Raw genomic sequence first — 18,555 nt, 5'->3', positions numbered from 1 at the left:
CGAACCCGGCGTCCACTCGCCGCGAAGCAAAAGCCCAACCACCGAGCCATACTGCAGGCTAATGTTTCCGCTTGCAGAGAATTTACCGTCATCTATTAAAAATGTATTTAATTAATCAATTCATTAATTATTTTTTCTATCGGTATTTTATATTGTTTATACATATTTTATTTTATTGTTACAATCAATATACACTCGTCAGTACAGATCGCTCCAATGCGACGAGTGTACGATAAAGGTCAAAAATACAATAATACATATACAATCAGAATACCTAGCATATAACAATTAATCAGTACAGAAATAATAATCATAGAGATATCTATGGATTATTTTTAGATTTTTGTGTACTATTACAATTTATTTATTATTACAATTTTTATACATATAATAAACACGAAGATATAGAGATATCTATAGATTTCAGATTACTGTGCATAATTCTTACAAATTATACACACAGATTTTGTGACAACAGGAAATGATCTAATACCAATTTTCGGGAACCGTTTCAACAATGATCAGATAAAATTGGAAAACTCTGATAGAGAAACGATCGATTCGGAGTCACAAATACCCCCAAATCTAACCAGCAGTATGGCGGATCAAACCCACTGATCACTCGGTTGCAAACCTCCTTTATGTTTCAATTACGATTACAATTCAGAGGACAATTTACCTATTATACGATCGTTTTCATACTTTGCTATATTGCTCATTTTGGTCATCAATATATGTAAGTAAATGGATCTTCCGCCATTACGATAGAGATAAAATATCGTTTAAGACGCGTTTGAAGTTCGAAAAATTTCAATCTGGTTGACATATATGTAGTCTTTGATTTTATACATAGATGGTGGTAGTAAAATCATAGATGGCGGTAGTAAAATAAAAGTATTGGTATTTTTATTCAAAATAATAATTCTTATATTCAACAATTAAATATTTGAAAAAATTTCGACCACGTGGGGATCGAACACATGACCGACTACACATTATTTTAATTATTTGATAACTTAATATGTCAACACCCATGCGAAGAAATGTCATCGGGTACAACACTAGTATATTCATATGTATGTATATAATATCACTATTGTGTGTGTGTGAGTATATAATATCGCTATTGTAAAGGATTTTTATTATAATATCGCTATTGTATAGTATTATTGTAAGATTTAAAGCCTGAGGAGTTTAATCTTAGCAAAACCAAATTTTCTTCATCCAGTTTCAAATGGACATAAAACACTTTCAAACCGAATATTTTGAGTTTGCCACGAACAAATAAATCTCATATGTATATGTACCTATCAATAATGAATTATCGTCTCCAAAAATAATCGCAGCTGGCGTTCAGCAGGGGAGCTTGCTTGGCCCACTCTTGTTCTCCATTTATATAAATGACATACCTATTCCAAAAAACTGTCACATAGTCCTATATGCAGATGATACAGCTCGCTTCACAAGTAGCAAAAAACCAGACACTATTCTTAAAAATCTTGAATTTGCAATTAAAACAATGACTGAACACTTCACTAAGTGGAAAATTCAAATTAATCAAACCAAAACAGACGCCATATTTTTTAGTGTTAGAAAGCATAAGCCAAGTTCAGATCTGAAAAACCCCTCTGGAGAAAGTCTGAAATGGCAGTCAGTAATAAAATATTTAGGAGTAACGTTCGATAAAAGAATGAGAAAGGCACCTCACATTGAGGCAGCGAAATGCAAGGCGATGCGGGGTATATCCTCAATATATCCAATATTGAATCGCCATAGTTCTTTATCAACTCAAAATAAAATAAAATTATATCGCGCGCTCATATTACCATTATTAACCTATGCTTCACCTGTATGGAATAACGCCTCGAATACTAATCTTTCCAAGCTCCAAGTAATACAAAATAAATCTCTAAAAATAATTTATAATACACCCATATATGTATACTAACTTGAAAAAACTGCATGCCATATATAATATTCCGTTTGTTACAGACATTACTAACAAACTAACCAGTGGATTCTATGACAGAATCACTAATAACCATAGTAAAACACTTGTGAAGATTCTCGGTGATTACAACAAAATGTCTATACCCTTCAGGTAGAAACACAGATTACCTAAACACAATCTGCTCTAGCTTATCGACTTTAGAGAGTCTTTAATTATGTAATATTATGTATTAGATGTATTATGAACATTTATAAGGATTGTAAATAGGTTTTTGAGCTCTTTTTCCTATTATGCTTTAGATTAACATTACAATAATATAATACTGTGATTACTAACCAAATTAAATTAAAATTGTTAAATAGAAAATGATCAGTAGATCAGTAGCTATTAAAATAGATATAAGATGTATTGTGAACATAATTTCGTAATAATAAAAAGCATTTAAAAATCAAAATCAAAATATGTACCTATTTATGTATGTATTTACACTATAAGTAATATACTCATAAATGTCGTTATGTTAATCTTGGGTATTTTTTGGAGACAAAAATTACATTGCGGGTTTTTCCAGGCCTTAAATTGCTATATCGCGATATTTCCTTATTGTTGTTTGTATATTGAGAATGTTTTATAATTCTCTCCCATTTTCTATACGGAAATCGTCCCTATCTATCCTTACTTTATTCGTTTCTGGACTTAGAAATACTAGTTTAATTATTTTAAAATGAAATAAATAAATATAAACACTCATATCCTTTGTATGCGTGAAATGAGTTGCAGGCATTTTTTGCAATGCACGTAATTTTCCCTCACAAGTGAACCTCCATAATGCCACAATTTTCCGTCGTTATTTTTAAATTAAGATATCTAAGATAAGATAAGACACCACAATCTCATGGAAATATATTTCAGGTTATCTTGCATATGTTTGTGGAAATTCCTATTTCTTTGTTTTTTTTCCTCCTTCACTGGCAACTTCACTATTGCATTTTTAATATTTATGTCATAAAATAATACAATATGCGTTATATTACAATTCAAACTGAACAGTGGACTTTCCAGAACCATTGGCAATTTTTTTATGTCACATTCGCTTAAATCTACATTATACCATAAATAACATACGAGCCGTTATATTTGAAAGTGGCAAAGTTCAATTTTCGTTTCCAAAAACACTATTTCAGTTTGACTTAATTCACAAATTATTATCTCTTATTTTAATCTAACTTGACCAGAATTACGGAAAACTGAATTAACGTATTACAGTCCACCAGCATTTTTTTTATATATTGTTAAACGTATAACATTTTATTTAATATTTTACGAAATATTTCTCGAAATGAAGAAATGGATTTTTGCCACTTCTAAATATAATGGCTCATATACATACATACATACATATATGCTAGGAACGTTTTTTACAATACAATACCGCTTAAAAGTACATAAACGAGTGTTATAACAACTTAACGATTTAAAAAACATTCTTGGAAGTAGCATGTTTAATATTACTTCATTTCAACAACCTATTCACATTGAATTTTAAATTTAATAGCAGCTGGTGAAGAGTTTTTATTGAGGTTTCAAGAATTGCCAGTTAATGAAGTGAACAATGACATGTTAATTAAGTACATATTTATGCACTAAATTGACTAAAAACAGCTTGCAAAAGAAATAACGCTAAGGAAATGCGATACATTATGGAATTAAGTGTTTACTTATTTCAAAATATGAATTTGTAACTTTCTATATCAACGCTATCGATTTGTCTCAAATGGGCCTACTAGTGTAAATAATTGAAATAAAACAATGAGGAAATATTTCAAGAACAGTTTAATATTGCTACTTATATTTTTTCGATAATACCATTACTTTTTTAGAAATAAAATTTCATATTAGGAATTTAATATAAATTTACTGTGGGCGAACTATGGATTCTATCCAATCTAGATAATAGCTGATCCTAATAGATATATACTGCTGGTGAATTTTTTCCCTCACATCCGACTCCAAACGAAGTTATCCCAATCAATTGATAAGCACAGTTGACTACCGAATCAATGACGTTATCGAAAAAATTTAATTTTCTATTATGACGATATCGATTTCGATTTCGATTCCGTTTTAGATCAGTTCCGGATCTACAATTCCTTTTTTAGTTGCGGATCCCGATTCCTTTGTCAGTTCCGTATCCTGATTCCTCTTTCATTTCCGGTTCCAAATTCCTTTTTTAGTTCCGGTTCCAGATAAATATTATTTTTTCAGTTCCGGATGTGTGTGTTTCATTAAATTATTCTGATTGGCTGTCTTTTTTTTTATTCAAATAAATTTAATACAAAATCAAATGAATGTTTACTATTAGATTAGCCATGTTTAAGCGGTTTATATTATAAATACCGAACGAAGCCGGGTAAAACCACTAGTAATGTAATATAACTTGAAGAGATTCATTTTCAGGCTCTGGATTCAACACAACAATTTTCTGTATTCTTAATATTAAAAAGAAAAAGCAAATCCAAAAATAATTAAAACCACAAAAGGTTAACATTACGTACATATGTTGATACAATGCATTAGCATACTAAGTGTGTTGAATTTTTCTATATCTTTAGATGATTTTTCCGTGGTATGAACTAGGGTTTCTGTATTCCCGGACTTTTTCAATTCCCGGGACACATGTTAAAAAAACTTTTTTTTTTCAATTTAATATTGTTACGTACGCCGTGGATTGAGCGAATTGTACTTAGACCAACGGATATCTGTTATCGGTTAACTAAATGCATGCACTTACTTCCAAAGATTATATCTGGACTCTAAGTGCATTTAGGCTAAACAATGACCGTTATTAGTTATTTCTCAGAATCGGTACGGGAAGATCCAATGTCTTGGAAATACATATCCGAATACGTGACAATACAACAGGTAAACAGATTAGGCGTCCTGAGAGATCTACCCTTTATAAGGCGGTACGTAGGCGATATAATTCATTTCTGGACGGAGCAGTGACAGTGCGTGTAACTCCTTAATCATCAATAAATGCTGTGAAACGACTGTTGGCTTTTACTTGGATCCTCCACCCACCCCTACGCAACACTGGTCGTCAGAAGTGGGATCCAAGATGGGCCGTGGAACAAAGTCACCAGCGAAGGAAGAGAAGCTACAGCGAAGCCATCCTCGGGAGCTGTAGGAGAGAGTTCGAGCCATGGAGACACGAAATAAAAAAATGCAGTTTTCACTGCAACACACAGAATCGGTCATCACATATTCGGTTGTCGAATTGCAGTTATCACTGCAACTCGACTTTGACATTATCGGCGGTGGCCGCCGAGAATTCATCGGGATGATGGAAGGAGGTTACGAAACGGGAGGTTTCGTACAAGTGCTGCCGGGAGAGGACAACTTGAGGCGTTGTCAAGGGCAACATCGGAGAGCAGCATTCGGCAATTGCAGAGTCATCCAAAGGGCGACCGGGACGAGGGCAGTTCGCCAATTCGCCGCAAGTAGCAAGAATTAGCGGCTGTAGGTGACGACGATCCACGGGAAAGCATCGTCGTCAGAAGAGGAGCGGAGATCGACTACAACAGAGATGTCGATTACAAGCCACTATTCCCTTCAACTGTTTGTTGACGGTAGATGTCAACAAACTGAAAAAAAAATCTAATTGGAAACTAGTCTAGTCTAATTGGAAGAGTCGGAAAGTAAACGGATTGAAATGGAATTCAATCGGAACCATGCAACGGCAGAGAGGCACATTTATCAGATTGGATAAATGTTGGTTGGTCAGTCGGTGGAGTCAATCAAGTCACTTTTGGGAGGATAGAGGCACCGCTTCAGAGGGAATGGCAACGGAAGCACGTTCTGGGTGGAACGTTGGTCTGCAGCAGGATGCTGGGCCACATGAGAGGAAGACGGGGCCACCGCAACAAATTTGGACGTTGGGGAAACGAGCGACTTGGATCAACCACGTGAGGGCATTTGAAACCGAAGAAACGCCAGATCGCGACTTCAACGAGAGAGAGCGGAACAATTGATATACGTCAACATCGAAAAAAAATCTAGTTGGAAACTAGTGGAAACACGAGTACCTGAAAAAATACATGGACAGTTGCAGCAGTGTTAGATCATCTCGCAGATGTAACGGGAAAATACATCAGAAAGAAATGGATTTCAGTTGGGTCAATGGAACGGAAAAGAAGCACATTCAACAGAGTGGCAGACTGTTGGGTGCACATTTACCAAGGTCAATGGAACGGAAGAGAAACACAACCAGCAGAGTGGCAGACTGAGGTGTGCACATTTTCCAGGGTCAAGGGAACGGAAAAGAAGCACCACCAACAGAGTGGCAGACTGAGGGGTGCACATTTTCCAGGGTCAACCGTCATTTTTGTGAGGATGGTGGCGATTCTTGTGGGACATGGCTTTGGAGCACGTTCTGGGTTGAACGTTGGTCTGCAGCAGGATGCTGGGCCACATGACAGGAATACGGGCTGCCATAGCAAATTTGGACTTTGGTGATACGAGCAACATGGACCAAACACGTGAGAAAATTTTGGACCGAAGAGCTAACAAATATTGATTTCCAAATGTAGAACATCGGATGACTAATTTTAGGCGAGTAGTAATGTAACTGTAACTGTTTCCATTGTAAAGGTGGCGTAAATTGAAGTGTAACGAAAGTTTAATGTAATTGTTTACATTGTAAAGGTGTCGTAAATTGAAGTTTAATGTAATTGTTTCCAATGTCAAGGTGACGTAAATTGAAGTGTAACGAAAGTTTAATGTAATTGTTTCCAATGTCAAGGTGACGTAAATTGAAGTGTAACAAAGGTTTAATATAATTGTTTACATTGTTAAGGTGTCGTAAATTGAAATGTAACGAAAGTTTAATGCAATTGTTTCCATTGTAAAGATGACGTTAATCTAACTGTAACAGAATTTAAATTGTAAAGGTAACGGTAGTAGAATTTAAATATCATTGTTTCCATTGTAGCTGTAAAGATAACGGCTGCAATTGTAAATGTAACTGTGACTGATATCGGAGATAAATGTAACTACTGTAGATTTATCAGTTATGATTTGTTGGTCAATCGGGACGATTTGACCTAAGAGGGAGGCAATGTTACGTACGCCGTGGATTGAGCGAATTGTACTTAGACCAACGGATATCTGTTATCGGTTAACTAAATGCATGCACTTACTTCCAAAGATTATATCTGGACTCTAAGTGCATTTAGGCTAAACAATGACCGTTATTAGTTATTTCTCAGAATCGGTACGGGAAGATCCAATGTCTTGGAAATACATATCCGAATACGTGACTATACAACAGGTAAACAGATTAGGCGTCCTGAGAGATCTACCCTTTATAAGGCGGTACGTAGGCGATATAATTCATTTCTGGACGGAGCAGTGACAGTGCGTGTAACTCCTTAATCATCAATAAATGCTGTGAAACGACTGTTGGCTTTTACTTGGATCCTCCACCCACCCCTACGCAACAATATATTTTTTATAATTAAAAAAATATTTATTTATTTACAAAATATAAAAAGTAAGCAATGCATAATATATCTATTAACTGGAAAAAATGTAATTATAAAAGTAAACTTAATTAAAGTAGCTTCTTAAGAATATTAAAATATTTAAATGAGTATCCGAAATCTTATTTCTAGATTTGGTACAAAATTTTCCAGCTATAGAAAAAACTCTTTGAGTTTCGGTCGGAGTTAGTTTTATTGTTAAAATGGACGAAAACAATTTTTTTAAATTATCGTTTTTTTCTCCTGTCAGCATGTATATTTTAATTTCTTTTTAAAGTCGAGGTTATTTTTATTTACGTTATTTTGTATATTTGTCTTTGATTACTCCGTATTTAATTCTTCATTAAAAGAGTTTCTTCCATTGTGGAATCGTCAATATAAGATGGATATACTCACTTCATAATAATTTCACCGTAAGATATACATATATACATTCGCTTTTATTACAACATTTAAAGAATGTTTTGTTCGGTATAAAATTAGAATTATTTAAAATTTGTGTTAAAAAAATCAGTTTTAAGCTTCTCTTTACTTCGATTTAAATTTTCAATTCTTGGAATAATTCATCGGTAAGGTCAAGTCCTTCGGTATTGAGATTTTCCAAAAATAGAATTACAAGAAACAATTCTGGCCAATTAGCACAAAACCATTATGCTCATAAAACTTCCACGTTCGGGGAATGCGCTGTACTTACTGCTAAACAACAAACCTTTGAGATTATTTTACGATTCTTTGTGTATTTGATTTATTATTTCCTTTCGTACAATCGTAAAAATATTGTATATTTTCAAGATTTTTTAAAATCCAATGCCCGGGATTTGGGATAAGAATTCCCGGGTCACGGGACAACAAAAATTCCGTAAATTCTCGGGAATGTCTGTCCCGGGTCCACCCGGGTCAGAAACCCTAGTACGAATGCTCAAATCTTCATTTTCCAACAACAAATAACTGTTATGTTTGCTAAATTAAAACAACATTTCGAAACAAGAATGCAAAAAAAATACGACCTTACCTTTGTGGTCGGTCTGATATTTTTCTTTTTTAACAAATCCTAAGTCACTTTTCATTGGGTGATCATTTAAAATGGCTTTTCATTGGGTGATCAGGTAAAAACTTGTATTTGAATGCAAGAATCTCTAACTTGTGAAGATATATTAATAGTATCTACATATACATATGTATAGATATCAGGTTTAAGAGGAACAAAAGAAAAAGGTAAAATCTTACCATATTGACAATGAACAGCTCCAAGCACTAATACAATGAAAACTATGCAATACACATACTATAAATAAGTATTTACAATACAATGATTAATATTTAAATTTATTTATTCACGAGACCAAACTACAGACTATCCTATCTATATAATAACTTATTTTAGTATAGATAACCGGTGAGTTTTTTCCGCCACATCCAACTCCAAACGAAGTAATCCCAATCAATTGATAAGCACAATTGACTTCAGGATCTCTGATCTGAATTGGACCACCACTGTCGCCATTAAATATTACATTATTTCCTTAAGAATAAAACCAATAATTATCTAACAAACATTAGAGTAAAATTCACACACCTGACAAGTATCTTTACCACCGCTCAGGTATCCAGCGTATAACTGTCCATCAATAATTCCATCAGGTAATTTTCTTTTACGATTATAAAAATCAATTCATGTCTTATTATCGATAAGATCTATGTCACTTTTTGGAGCGTTGCCGACGGTTTTTAAACTGTAATAATTTTCGATGTAACATCAATATTTGATTGTGATAAGTATATTTCGCACTCCTTAGGCCGCAAAGGTGATAATTTTGGGCTAAACTAAGTCATTAATGCAATTCTGTTTCTGTTTTCATGTACTATCGGATCAGAATTATAATTTCTCAAAATAATGTACCATTTTTTTGGCATTACAGAAGTCAAAAAGAATACCGAAATATTTATGCAGGTCTTGTATAATTCGGCATCGTGTTGCGCGGCTCGATGCGCTACCATTGTTAAACTTAAGACATTATATTTAAAGTTTAGCGAAATATTTCTCGAAATGAAGGGAAGTGAACTTTTGCCACTTTTAAATATACCGATTCATATGTTGGTAACGTTTCATACAATACAATACCATATATATAAGTACATAAAGGAGTGAACACCAGCGCCTTGTCCATACAAAGGTATTACACTTCTCCCTTCCTCAATTATTGCACTAGAGAAATTATTTTTTAATATGCTATGGATATCTACCATAGGCATGTTTCTTTTTTTTTTTCTTTTTTTGATTAGCTATTTTTTATAGGAGCTAGGATCCACCAAAAATCTCTATAAAATCGCCTCGTTTTTACACACATGAAAAGAGTCTAGCGTGCTAATTTAACGGTTGATTTTTATAAAAATTCGAATACACAAACATATAAAATATCTTTCTCATACCGATGATGATTTTTTTTTTAAATTGGTCCAGTTTCGGAGGAGAAAACTAGAGAATACGAAACCTCAATTTTGTCGATTTAAAATAGGTATTATCTGGTCGAGGCGCAACTGTCGCATTCTCTCAATATATATATATATATATATAATGATATATATATCGAAGAAAGTAACGGCAACAAAATTAAGGTTTTGGGTATACAGCCCTCGTAACGATTGGAAAAACAGTGTTGGAAATAGCATGTTTAATATTTTTTCATTTCAAAAAATTAAAAACCGATTCATATTGAATGTTAAATTTACTTGCAATTAGTGGAGACTTTTGATCGAGATTTCAAGAATTTCCAGTTAATGAAATGAAAAAATACAATGACATATTAATTAAGGACATATTACCAAATTGAATAAAAACACCTTGCAAAAGAAATACCGCTGAGCCAATCCGATACATTATGCAATAAACTGTTTATTGATTTCAAATCTGAATATGTAACTTTCTATATCAACGCTATCGGTTTATCTCAAATGGACTCTGTATTCTAAATAATTGAAATAAAACAATGAAGAAATATTTCAAGAGCAGTTTAATATTGGAACTTATGTACATATATGTTATCTACTATACCATTACATTTTTTTAGTAATAAAATTTCATATTAGTAATTTAATATAAATTTACTATGGCCAAACTATGGATTCTATCCAATCTACATAATAGCTGATCCTAGTATATACAGCTGGTGAATTTTTTCCTCCACATGCGACTCCAAACGAAGTAATCCCAATCAATTGATAAGCACAACTGACTTCCGGATCTCTAATTTGAATTGGACCACCACTGTCGCCCTAAAATAATAAAAAAAACAGTCGTTAATTCATTAAAGTTATCTATAAAAATTATTTAATTTATATAATAATCCTTCACATACTTGGCAAGTATCTTTACCACCGCCTAAATCTGCAGCACATAACTGTCCATCGATTATTCCATCGGGTAATTTTCTACTGCGATCTTTATAAAAGTCAACACAAGTCTTCTTATCAATAAGGTCTATTGAAACTTTTTGCAACGTATCCGAAGAATCTTCGACTGAAATTTATCAGGTACATACTATAAAATTAATTGAATTACATAGTAAATTTTGACCAACCAATTGGCAAAACATACCAAAACCAAGCTTTCCCCATCCAGACGCCACGACACTTTTGACAGGAATGTCTAAAGTTTGCCACAAACAAATGGGACTCACGTGTGCACTCAATCTAAAAAAATTCTGTAATGAATATTGTTTTCGATGTAAATTTGTAATACTTTTCGGAAACGATATTTACGCTGCTGGTTTTTCTAAGCGCAAAAGTGCGATGTCGTGATATTTTTTTGACCCTTTGTACTGTGGATGTTTCGTAATACTTGCAATAGTGATATCTTGAGTGTATTTATTTCGTATTCGCAAATTATGCTCTCCGAGTCGTACTATAGTCGGCGCTGGACTGTAAAATATATTAAATTTCTTTAAATAAAATATAAATACATATAAAAAAATTAAATAAAATGAATTACTTTATGACTCTCGTATCTGACAAGTAAGTGCAATGAGCTGCAGTCACTGCGTATCTTTCACTCACAAGCGAACCTCCACAACTCCATAAATAGTCATCTTCATCAATCAACTTCCATCCAATAGCTGCCTGAAATTCCAAAAAAATATATATTTATTTATTTATTTTATTTATTTATTTATTTATTCTAAACAGACCATTGTGGCATAACAGGGATTCCTAAAGCGCCACAATGGTCAAAAAATATAACACAAAAAAAATAAAAATAAAATAACAATTAAACATAAACATAAATACATCCATACATAAACATAAAAAATAGCATTTAAAAATAACAGATAAAGTAAAAATATCAAATAAAATATAGCATAAGGAATGCCTTGCACCTACAGCCAGTTTCAATAAATATGTAAGAAACAACTACAAATACAAAACATCCCTGTAAGGCCCAAATGGAAGAGAGTTAATCAAAATTTCATAAATCACAATCAATCATGAAAACAATGATGAGCGCAGACTACCAGATAAATGGGTTAGAGTAATTTCCGACAATTTACGCTCACTAAGGTGGAAAATATCACATTCAGTCTCGGCAGCAACGATTTCATTAAGAAGTCGGATAGCTCTTGGAATAGGAGCCATTCGAAAAAGGACTGTGCTGGCAGGAGGTACAGCCAGCAAATGATGATGTCTACCACGCACATAGTGATTAGGGACATAAAGTCCCAACTGCTCCAGCAACAACGGGCATGACGTATTACCACGTAAGAGCAGGAGAACGAAACGAATTAATGAGAAGTTTCTACGAAGTTCAAGGGAATTATACCCAAGCATGCCCAAAAGGAAAGGAGTGGGGTAGAGATATGGGTAATACCCATATTCTTTCCTATATAGGAAACGAAGAAATGCTTTTTGCACTTTCTCAATCATCAGAGAGTAATTTGCTTCATGCGGATTCCACACAATCGCATTATACTCTAGCTTACTTTTCACAAACGAATTGAAAAGCAAGCGAGAAGACAAAGGATTGGAGAATAATCTTGAATATCTCAAAACAAATCCAAGTCGACGAAAGGAAACGTCAGCGACTTTCTTGATATGGTTGTGAAAGGTGAGCTGAGGATCAAAAGTGATACCCAAATCGACAATAGATTCCACACGCTTCAACAAGACGGATCTAATGGAATATCCGTGACAATAGAGTGAATGTGCACGTCCATAGCTCATAATTGCACATTTATTTAAATTAAGTTCAAGGCCTAAACCAGAACTGAACTCCAAGACAGCGTTAATATCAGCTTGAAGGAGAGAGGCTTGCCTCTCATCCTTGACAGCAAAAAATAATTTAACGTCGTCAGCAAACAAGAGACATGATGCATTACATAAAACTCTAGGGAGGTTATTAATAAGAATTGTAAATAGTAATGGGCCTAAAGTGGACCCCTGAGTAACACCAGATCGAGTAAAAAATGAAGGAGATTCATAAAGACCATATCTAACAAATTGCTTCCTATAACTAAGATAAGAAGCAAAGAGTTTAAGAAGACGCGTTGAAAAACCCACTTCAGCTAACCTGATCAAAAGAGCGTCATTATTGACTTGATCAAAGGCTTTACGAAAGTCAAAGTAGGCTACATCAACTTGCTCACCAACGTCAACTTTAGACATGATCAAATGTGTGAAGCAGGCGAGATTAGTGATAGTGGAACGACATGGTGTAAAACCATGTTGCTCATCACACAATAATCTTTTAAACTGCGCAAGAATCAAACGGTGAAGGATGATGTCAAAAATTTTGGGAATAGCCGAGATAATAGCAATAGGTCTATAATTTTCAACCTCATTTTTAGAGCCACTCTTATGAATAGGAATGACTCTAGATAATTTCCATTTTTCAGGATAATTACCAGAAGCAAGAATAAGGTTAAAAATAAACTGAAGAGGCTCTAAAAGCGAATTACATATATGTATATTAAATTAAAATTTATAAAATACGCTTGAAAAGTATACATTTCCAGAATTCTTACCATATGTGGATATTCCCATGGAGTTGTTTCTATTCCACCTGCAATTTCAGGACCTCCTTCATTACTACGCGTTGAACGTGAAACTCCATTACATTTCTTATATTCTCTGCATTCTAAAATCAAAATTATAATAATATAGTGTAGCATATGCTAAAAGAAGCCGCCGTTATAATTGGTTTTCCGAGGATTATCTCCAGGCTTAAGTGCTGTCGGCTAACAATGAAGACCCCCGAATGGACTTAGTGGTCGGCAACGGCACCCAGCCACTTCCCGCTAGAGTTCTCAGAACTGACTGCATATTTGGTACTTGACTATAAAAATAGGTAAACAAACGTGTCGAGGAAGATGCACTGAGCGATCTGCCCTTTATAAGCAGGTACTTATGCCATACCTAGGCATTCTGGACGGAGCACTGGCAGTGCGTGGATCTCCTTAATCACCCAACAAATGCTGTGAAGCGACTTTGGCTTTCTATTTGGATCCTCCACCCAACCCTACGCAATAATACAATAAGCCTTTCAACACGCTGCGATAATTATTTGCATACTTTGTACACTGGGCTTAGAATTGGTTGATGATGCTTCTATATTACATCCTCTCAAATCTTCATTATCCAAAGGGCAGCATACCACGGGAGTATTTCCTAAAATGCAACAATGTTTTAAAGTATATACAAGTCAGTTTTCAAATTTAACAATTAAAATGTGATCCTACCTTGGAAACTGCATAAAGTCGGTTTGATATTTTTACATTTCAATACTTTGAAAACCGATTCACATTGACTGTTTAATTTACAAACGCCAGGTGAAGAGTTGTGATTGAGGATACAGGAATCTCCAGCTTTTGAAATGATAGTAATAATAGGTGTGTAAAAAATATACATAAATTATCTATATATGTATACGATCAATTGGCTTATTTTTAAAATAATAACTGACTAATGTGATTAATATTATATTTTACTTATTTTTTTCAAATTTTTAACCAAACCTTTCTTTATGTTATTTATATAACATAAACCAAACAAACACATCTCCTTTCCTAATCTGATTAATCACATTAATAATTATAAATATTCAATAATGTCCAATTATAAATATTCCCCGTATTTTAATTAAGTTTTGACTTACCATATTGACAATAAGCAGCCTCAAGCGTTAGTGCAATTAAGGCAATGCGAATCATTATGTGTTGTACTATATTTAAAGCAATTAATAGATAATTTAGTGTATTATATTTTACTAATTTATCTGATGACGTTGCTTCAGCGGAATATCAAAGTTAACTGACCATCCAAAATGACCTGTGTGTGCACATATGAAGATATGTAGATTCCAAAACCGGATTTTCTGGCGTCGAATCGTGTTTCAAATTAAATTAACACTATTACTACGAAAATTTTGATGCAGTTAAACTAAGGATCCAATCTACATATATAATAAGTCATTCTAGCCCTGAATTTTTCCTCCAAATGAGGTAATATTAGTCAATCAATATTGAGAAGCACAACTGGGTTTGTGATATTTTATTTCAATTATACCACAATTGTAATCTTAACATAATATAATATAACCAAATTTATCTAATTTGAAGAGATCACATTTTCAGGAACTAGGTTCAACACGCCAATTTTCTGTTTTCTAAATATAAAAAAAAAATCAAATCCGTAAGTAATTAAAACTACAAAAGGTTAAAATTAGACAGAATGCATTAGCATACTTTGTATGCAGGGTTTTTCTTTATTTTTAAACGATTTTTCCGTGGTACAAATGCTCAAATCTTCATTCTTTAACAACACAAAGCTGGAATGTTTACTAAACTAAAATAACACTTGGAAATAAGAATGCAACAACTCAAATACGACCTTACCTTTGTCGGTCAGTCTGATATTTTTTTGTTTTAATAAATCTTAAGTCACTTTTCATTTTGCAAACACCCGGTGTTACCTTGTATTTAAGTGTGCAAGAATCTCTTGCTTGTGAAGAGGTATTAATAGTATATCAGGTTTAAGAGGAACATACGAAAAAAGTTAAATTTTACCATATTGACCATGAACAGCTCCAAGTACTAATACTGTGAAAACTTTGCAACACACATACTATAAATATGTAGGTTTTAACAATACAATGGTTTATAATAATAGAAATAAATATATTTAAATTCATTCATTTGTTAGGCCAAACTATAGACTCTATCCAATCTACATAATGACTTATTCTAGTATAGACAGCTGGTGAGTTTTTGCCGCCACATCCAACTCCAAACGAAGTAATCCCAATCAGTTGATAAGCACAATTGACTTCAGGATCTCTGATCTGAATTGGACCACCACTGTCGCCCTTAAATATTACATTATTTCCTTAAGAATAAAACCAATAAATATCTGACAAACATTACAGTAAAATTCACACACCTGACAAGTATCTTTACCACCGCTCAGGTATCCAGCGCATAACTGTCCATCAATAATTCCATCAGGTAATTTCCTTTTACGATTATAAAAATCAGTACATGTCTTATTATCGATAAGATCTATTGTCACTTTTTGGAGCGTTTCCGACGGTTTTTCAACTGTAATAATTTTCGATATAACATCAATATTTGATTGTGATACATTATATTTCGCAATTTTAAGCCGCAGAGGTGATAATTTTGGGCTAAACTAAGTCATTCATGCAATTTTGTTTCTGTTTTCATATTCTATTGGATCAGAATCATAATTTTTCAAAATATAGTATTATTTTTTGCCATAACAGAAGTCAATAAGTAAAGAAGACCGATATATCTATGCAGGTCTTGTAAAAGTATCACCATTTCACTCTAAGAACGTGATATGATATCAATGTGTTCCATGAATGAATTACACTGTTCGACACGAAAAATGGTTCAGAGACGAAATATGACTGTTCCTATAGATCTATGCCCATTAAATACGAATCTGGTAATAAAAAATGTGGATTGGCTCGAGATTCCGAAATGTGTGTTTTTTTAAATCGCGTGACTTTTTATATCTTGGTGTTGTTCGGTCGATGTCTCAAAATCTGTCAATTTTCTGTTCAAAATGAATATTCCAATCTATATTCGGGTATTTTATCTTTTATTTGTAGTACTTTTCAGCTTTCAAATCTCGTAGTCGTCCAGTACAAATCAAAAGTCAAAAATACGTATTTTCACTTGGGATTTTTTCCCACTGTTAATACTATTTTATATTGAGTATTTTCTATTGATACATATTTAATGAAATAGTGTTCTGGCCACACTATTTTTTGTTTTTGTTTAAAAGGGTTAATTAGAAGTGTACTGAATTTTAAATGGGTAAAATTTCGAGCTAAAAGCTCGTACTAGTATTGACTAGTATTTACACGAATCTGAATTGAATTAATACGCATAATATATTAAATTGTCTTATTATGAGAATTAAATAAAATTCCACTTAGAAAAATCATATTTTGACTATTCAAAAAAAAGTCGTCATTTGTCGAACAGTGGTATTATTGAACATTTACTCACTGTAACCAACTCGTCCCCATCCAATTGCTATGACACTTTCACTTGGAATGTGTATAATTTGCCACAAACAAATAGGTCTCACGATTAAATTAAATCTAAAAAAAATGTAGTTTTAAATTTTAAATACAAATATAATACGATTTATACGAATATCTGAATAATTATACATGGCAGGTCTTCCTAGACGTAATAGTGCAATGTCGTGATACTTCCGTGCCGATCTGTATTGTGGATGTATAATTATACTTGCAATATTGATATCTTGAATATTGTGTTGATTTTGCGTGGTCAAATTATGCTCACCTAATCTCACAATCACCGGTATTGGACTATGAAATAAAAAATATATATTATTGCAATATTTAAAATGATCTAAAACGTCACCAAAAATTGTATACGATTACGTAGAAACATTCTCGTCTAATGTTCGAGTGCAATGAGCTGCGGTTACGACGTAATTTTCGCTCACAAGAGATCCCCCACAATTCCACAAATATCCATTGCCTGTAGCCAGCATCCATCCAATCACTGCCTGAAATTAGCATGTAAACTTTTAGCCCATTTTCAGGTGGATATATTTTCTGGGAAACTCACCATATGAGGAAATTCGCCCCGGAACGTTTCCGTTCCACCGACAACTGCATGCAAGTTATTGTTACCTTTACGATGCATTATATCAAATTCAATCTCACATTTCTTATATTCTCTGCATTCTAAAATACACAAATAGTTCAATATTAAATACATTATATCTCACTGAAGACTTTTTTTAAATGCGTACTCTTCAAGCTGGGTTTTTCTGAATTGAGTACCGGCTTTGCTGAATTGCAATCTCTCAAATCTACTTTCTGAAACGGACAGCATACGATTGGTTCGTTCGCTGAAATATTACAATATAAACACCATCAAAAATCGTTAATTTTATTCAATGATACGAGAAGAGTCCTACCTTCAAATCCGCATATAGTTGGTTTGATATTTTTACATTTAAGTAAATCTAAAACTGCTTTACATTCACCGTTAATTTTGCAAATACCCGGGGACGAGTTGTAACTGGCAGTGCAAGATTCTCCAGCTTGTAAAGTGGTTTTATTTATTAAATTACTATTTCAAATATACATATGGATTCAGTTAGAGATGTTAAAGACATACCGTATTGGCAATAGGCGATTTTCAATATTAAAAGTGCAATGAAAAATATGTAATACATTTTCATTCGATTTTAACATATGTATAAACACAAGGTTTGCGAAAGAATGAATCTAATTCGTAGTGGTTTCACTGAACAACCAAAGGTTACTGTCCACATAATATGAAGTTTTTTTTGCTTTTTACTGCCTATCTGCAGAACCGGATTACATATGTGCAAAAAATGCGAATGAATAACTGATCCAATATTTTTTTGGTTCATTTTAATATCTATCCAGTGGTGTTTTAACTTTAGGCTGTGTACATTTTTAAATGTTTACACATTAAAGAAATACTCAGGATCATTCGCGTGTTTATAAAGGAGTCATTTTTATACCTATGTATATACACG

General features: G+C 33.3%; 3 protein-coding genes across 3 annotated transcripts in view; 1 reads left to right on the top strand and 2 right to left on the bottom strand.

Annotated features, from left to right (window-relative positions):
* Positions 1 to 18,555, top strand: part of Mnr (Membrane-bound Notch regulator) — an 83,724-nt gene that overhangs the window by 20,415 nt on the left and 44,754 nt on the right. The gene's annotated exons all lie outside the window — the stretch shown is intronic.
* Positions 10,485 to 14,840, bottom strand: LOC143910257 (serine protease snk-like). Its single transcript, XM_077428648.1, has 9 exons — positions 14,636 to 14,840; positions 14,220 to 14,345; positions 14,053 to 14,148; positions 13,506 to 13,618; positions 11,480 to 11,607; positions 11,251 to 11,409; positions 11,087 to 11,181; positions 10,848 to 11,008; positions 10,485 to 10,764 (listed from the first exon to the last, which is right to left on the bottom strand). Exons 1-9 carry the CDS (start codon positions 14,688 to 14,690, stop codon positions 10,597 to 10,599), a joined length of 1,101 nt encoding a protein of 366 aa, XP_077284774.1. The 5' UTR covers positions 14,691 to 14,840; the 3' UTR covers positions 10,485 to 10,596.
* LOC143910344 (serine protease snk-like) lies at positions 15,671 to 18,165 on the bottom strand. Its single transcript, XM_077428775.1, has 9 exons — positions 18,135 to 18,165; positions 17,965 to 18,090; positions 17,797 to 17,895; positions 17,610 to 17,728; positions 17,420 to 17,547; positions 17,183 to 17,344; positions 17,016 to 17,110; positions 15,919 to 16,076; positions 15,671 to 15,844 (listed from the first exon to the last, which is right to left on the bottom strand). The coding sequence occupies exons 1-9, from the start codon at positions 18,163 to 18,165 to the stop codon at positions 15,671 to 15,673; spliced, it is 1,092 nt and encodes a 363-aa protein (XP_077284901.1).

Source organism: Arctopsyche grandis, chromosome 4 (assembly GCF_051622035.1).
Source record: "Arctopsyche grandis isolate Sample6627 chromosome 4, ASM5162203v2, whole genome shotgun sequence".
Lineage (NCBI taxonomy): Eukaryota > Metazoa > Arthropoda > Insecta > Trichoptera > Hydropsychidae > Arctopsyche > Arctopsyche grandis.
Note: the sequence above shows the minus strand (reverse complement) of the source record. Positions and strands in the feature narration are given on the sequence as shown.

Bases quoted from the DNA above. Each gene is read 5' to 3' on its own strand.
- LOC143910257 (XM_077428648.1), bottom strand. From the start codon at position 14,690: ATGATTCGCATTGCCTTAATTGCACTAACGCTTGAGGCTGCTTATTGT. The intron at 11,182-11,250 runs GTAAATATCGTT...GAATTTTTTTAG, and splicing joins CGCTTAGAAAAACCAGCAGC to ATTGAGTGCACACGTGAGTC. The intron at 10,765-10,847 runs GTATGTGAAGGA...TTATTATTTTAG, and splicing joins GTGGTAAAGATACTTGCCAA to GGCGACAGTGGTGGTCCAAT.
- LOC143910344 (XM_077428775.1), bottom strand. From the start codon at position 18,165: ATGTCTTTAACATCTCTAACTGAATCCATAT. The intron at 17,548-17,609 runs GTGAGTTTCCCA...TGCTAATTTCAG, and splicing joins GGGGCGAATTTCCTCATATG to GCAGTGATTGGATGGATGCT. The intron at 16,077-17,015 runs GTGAGTAAATGT...AAATTATTACAG, and splicing joins ATGGGGACGAGTTGGTTACA to TTGAAAAACCGTCGGAAACG.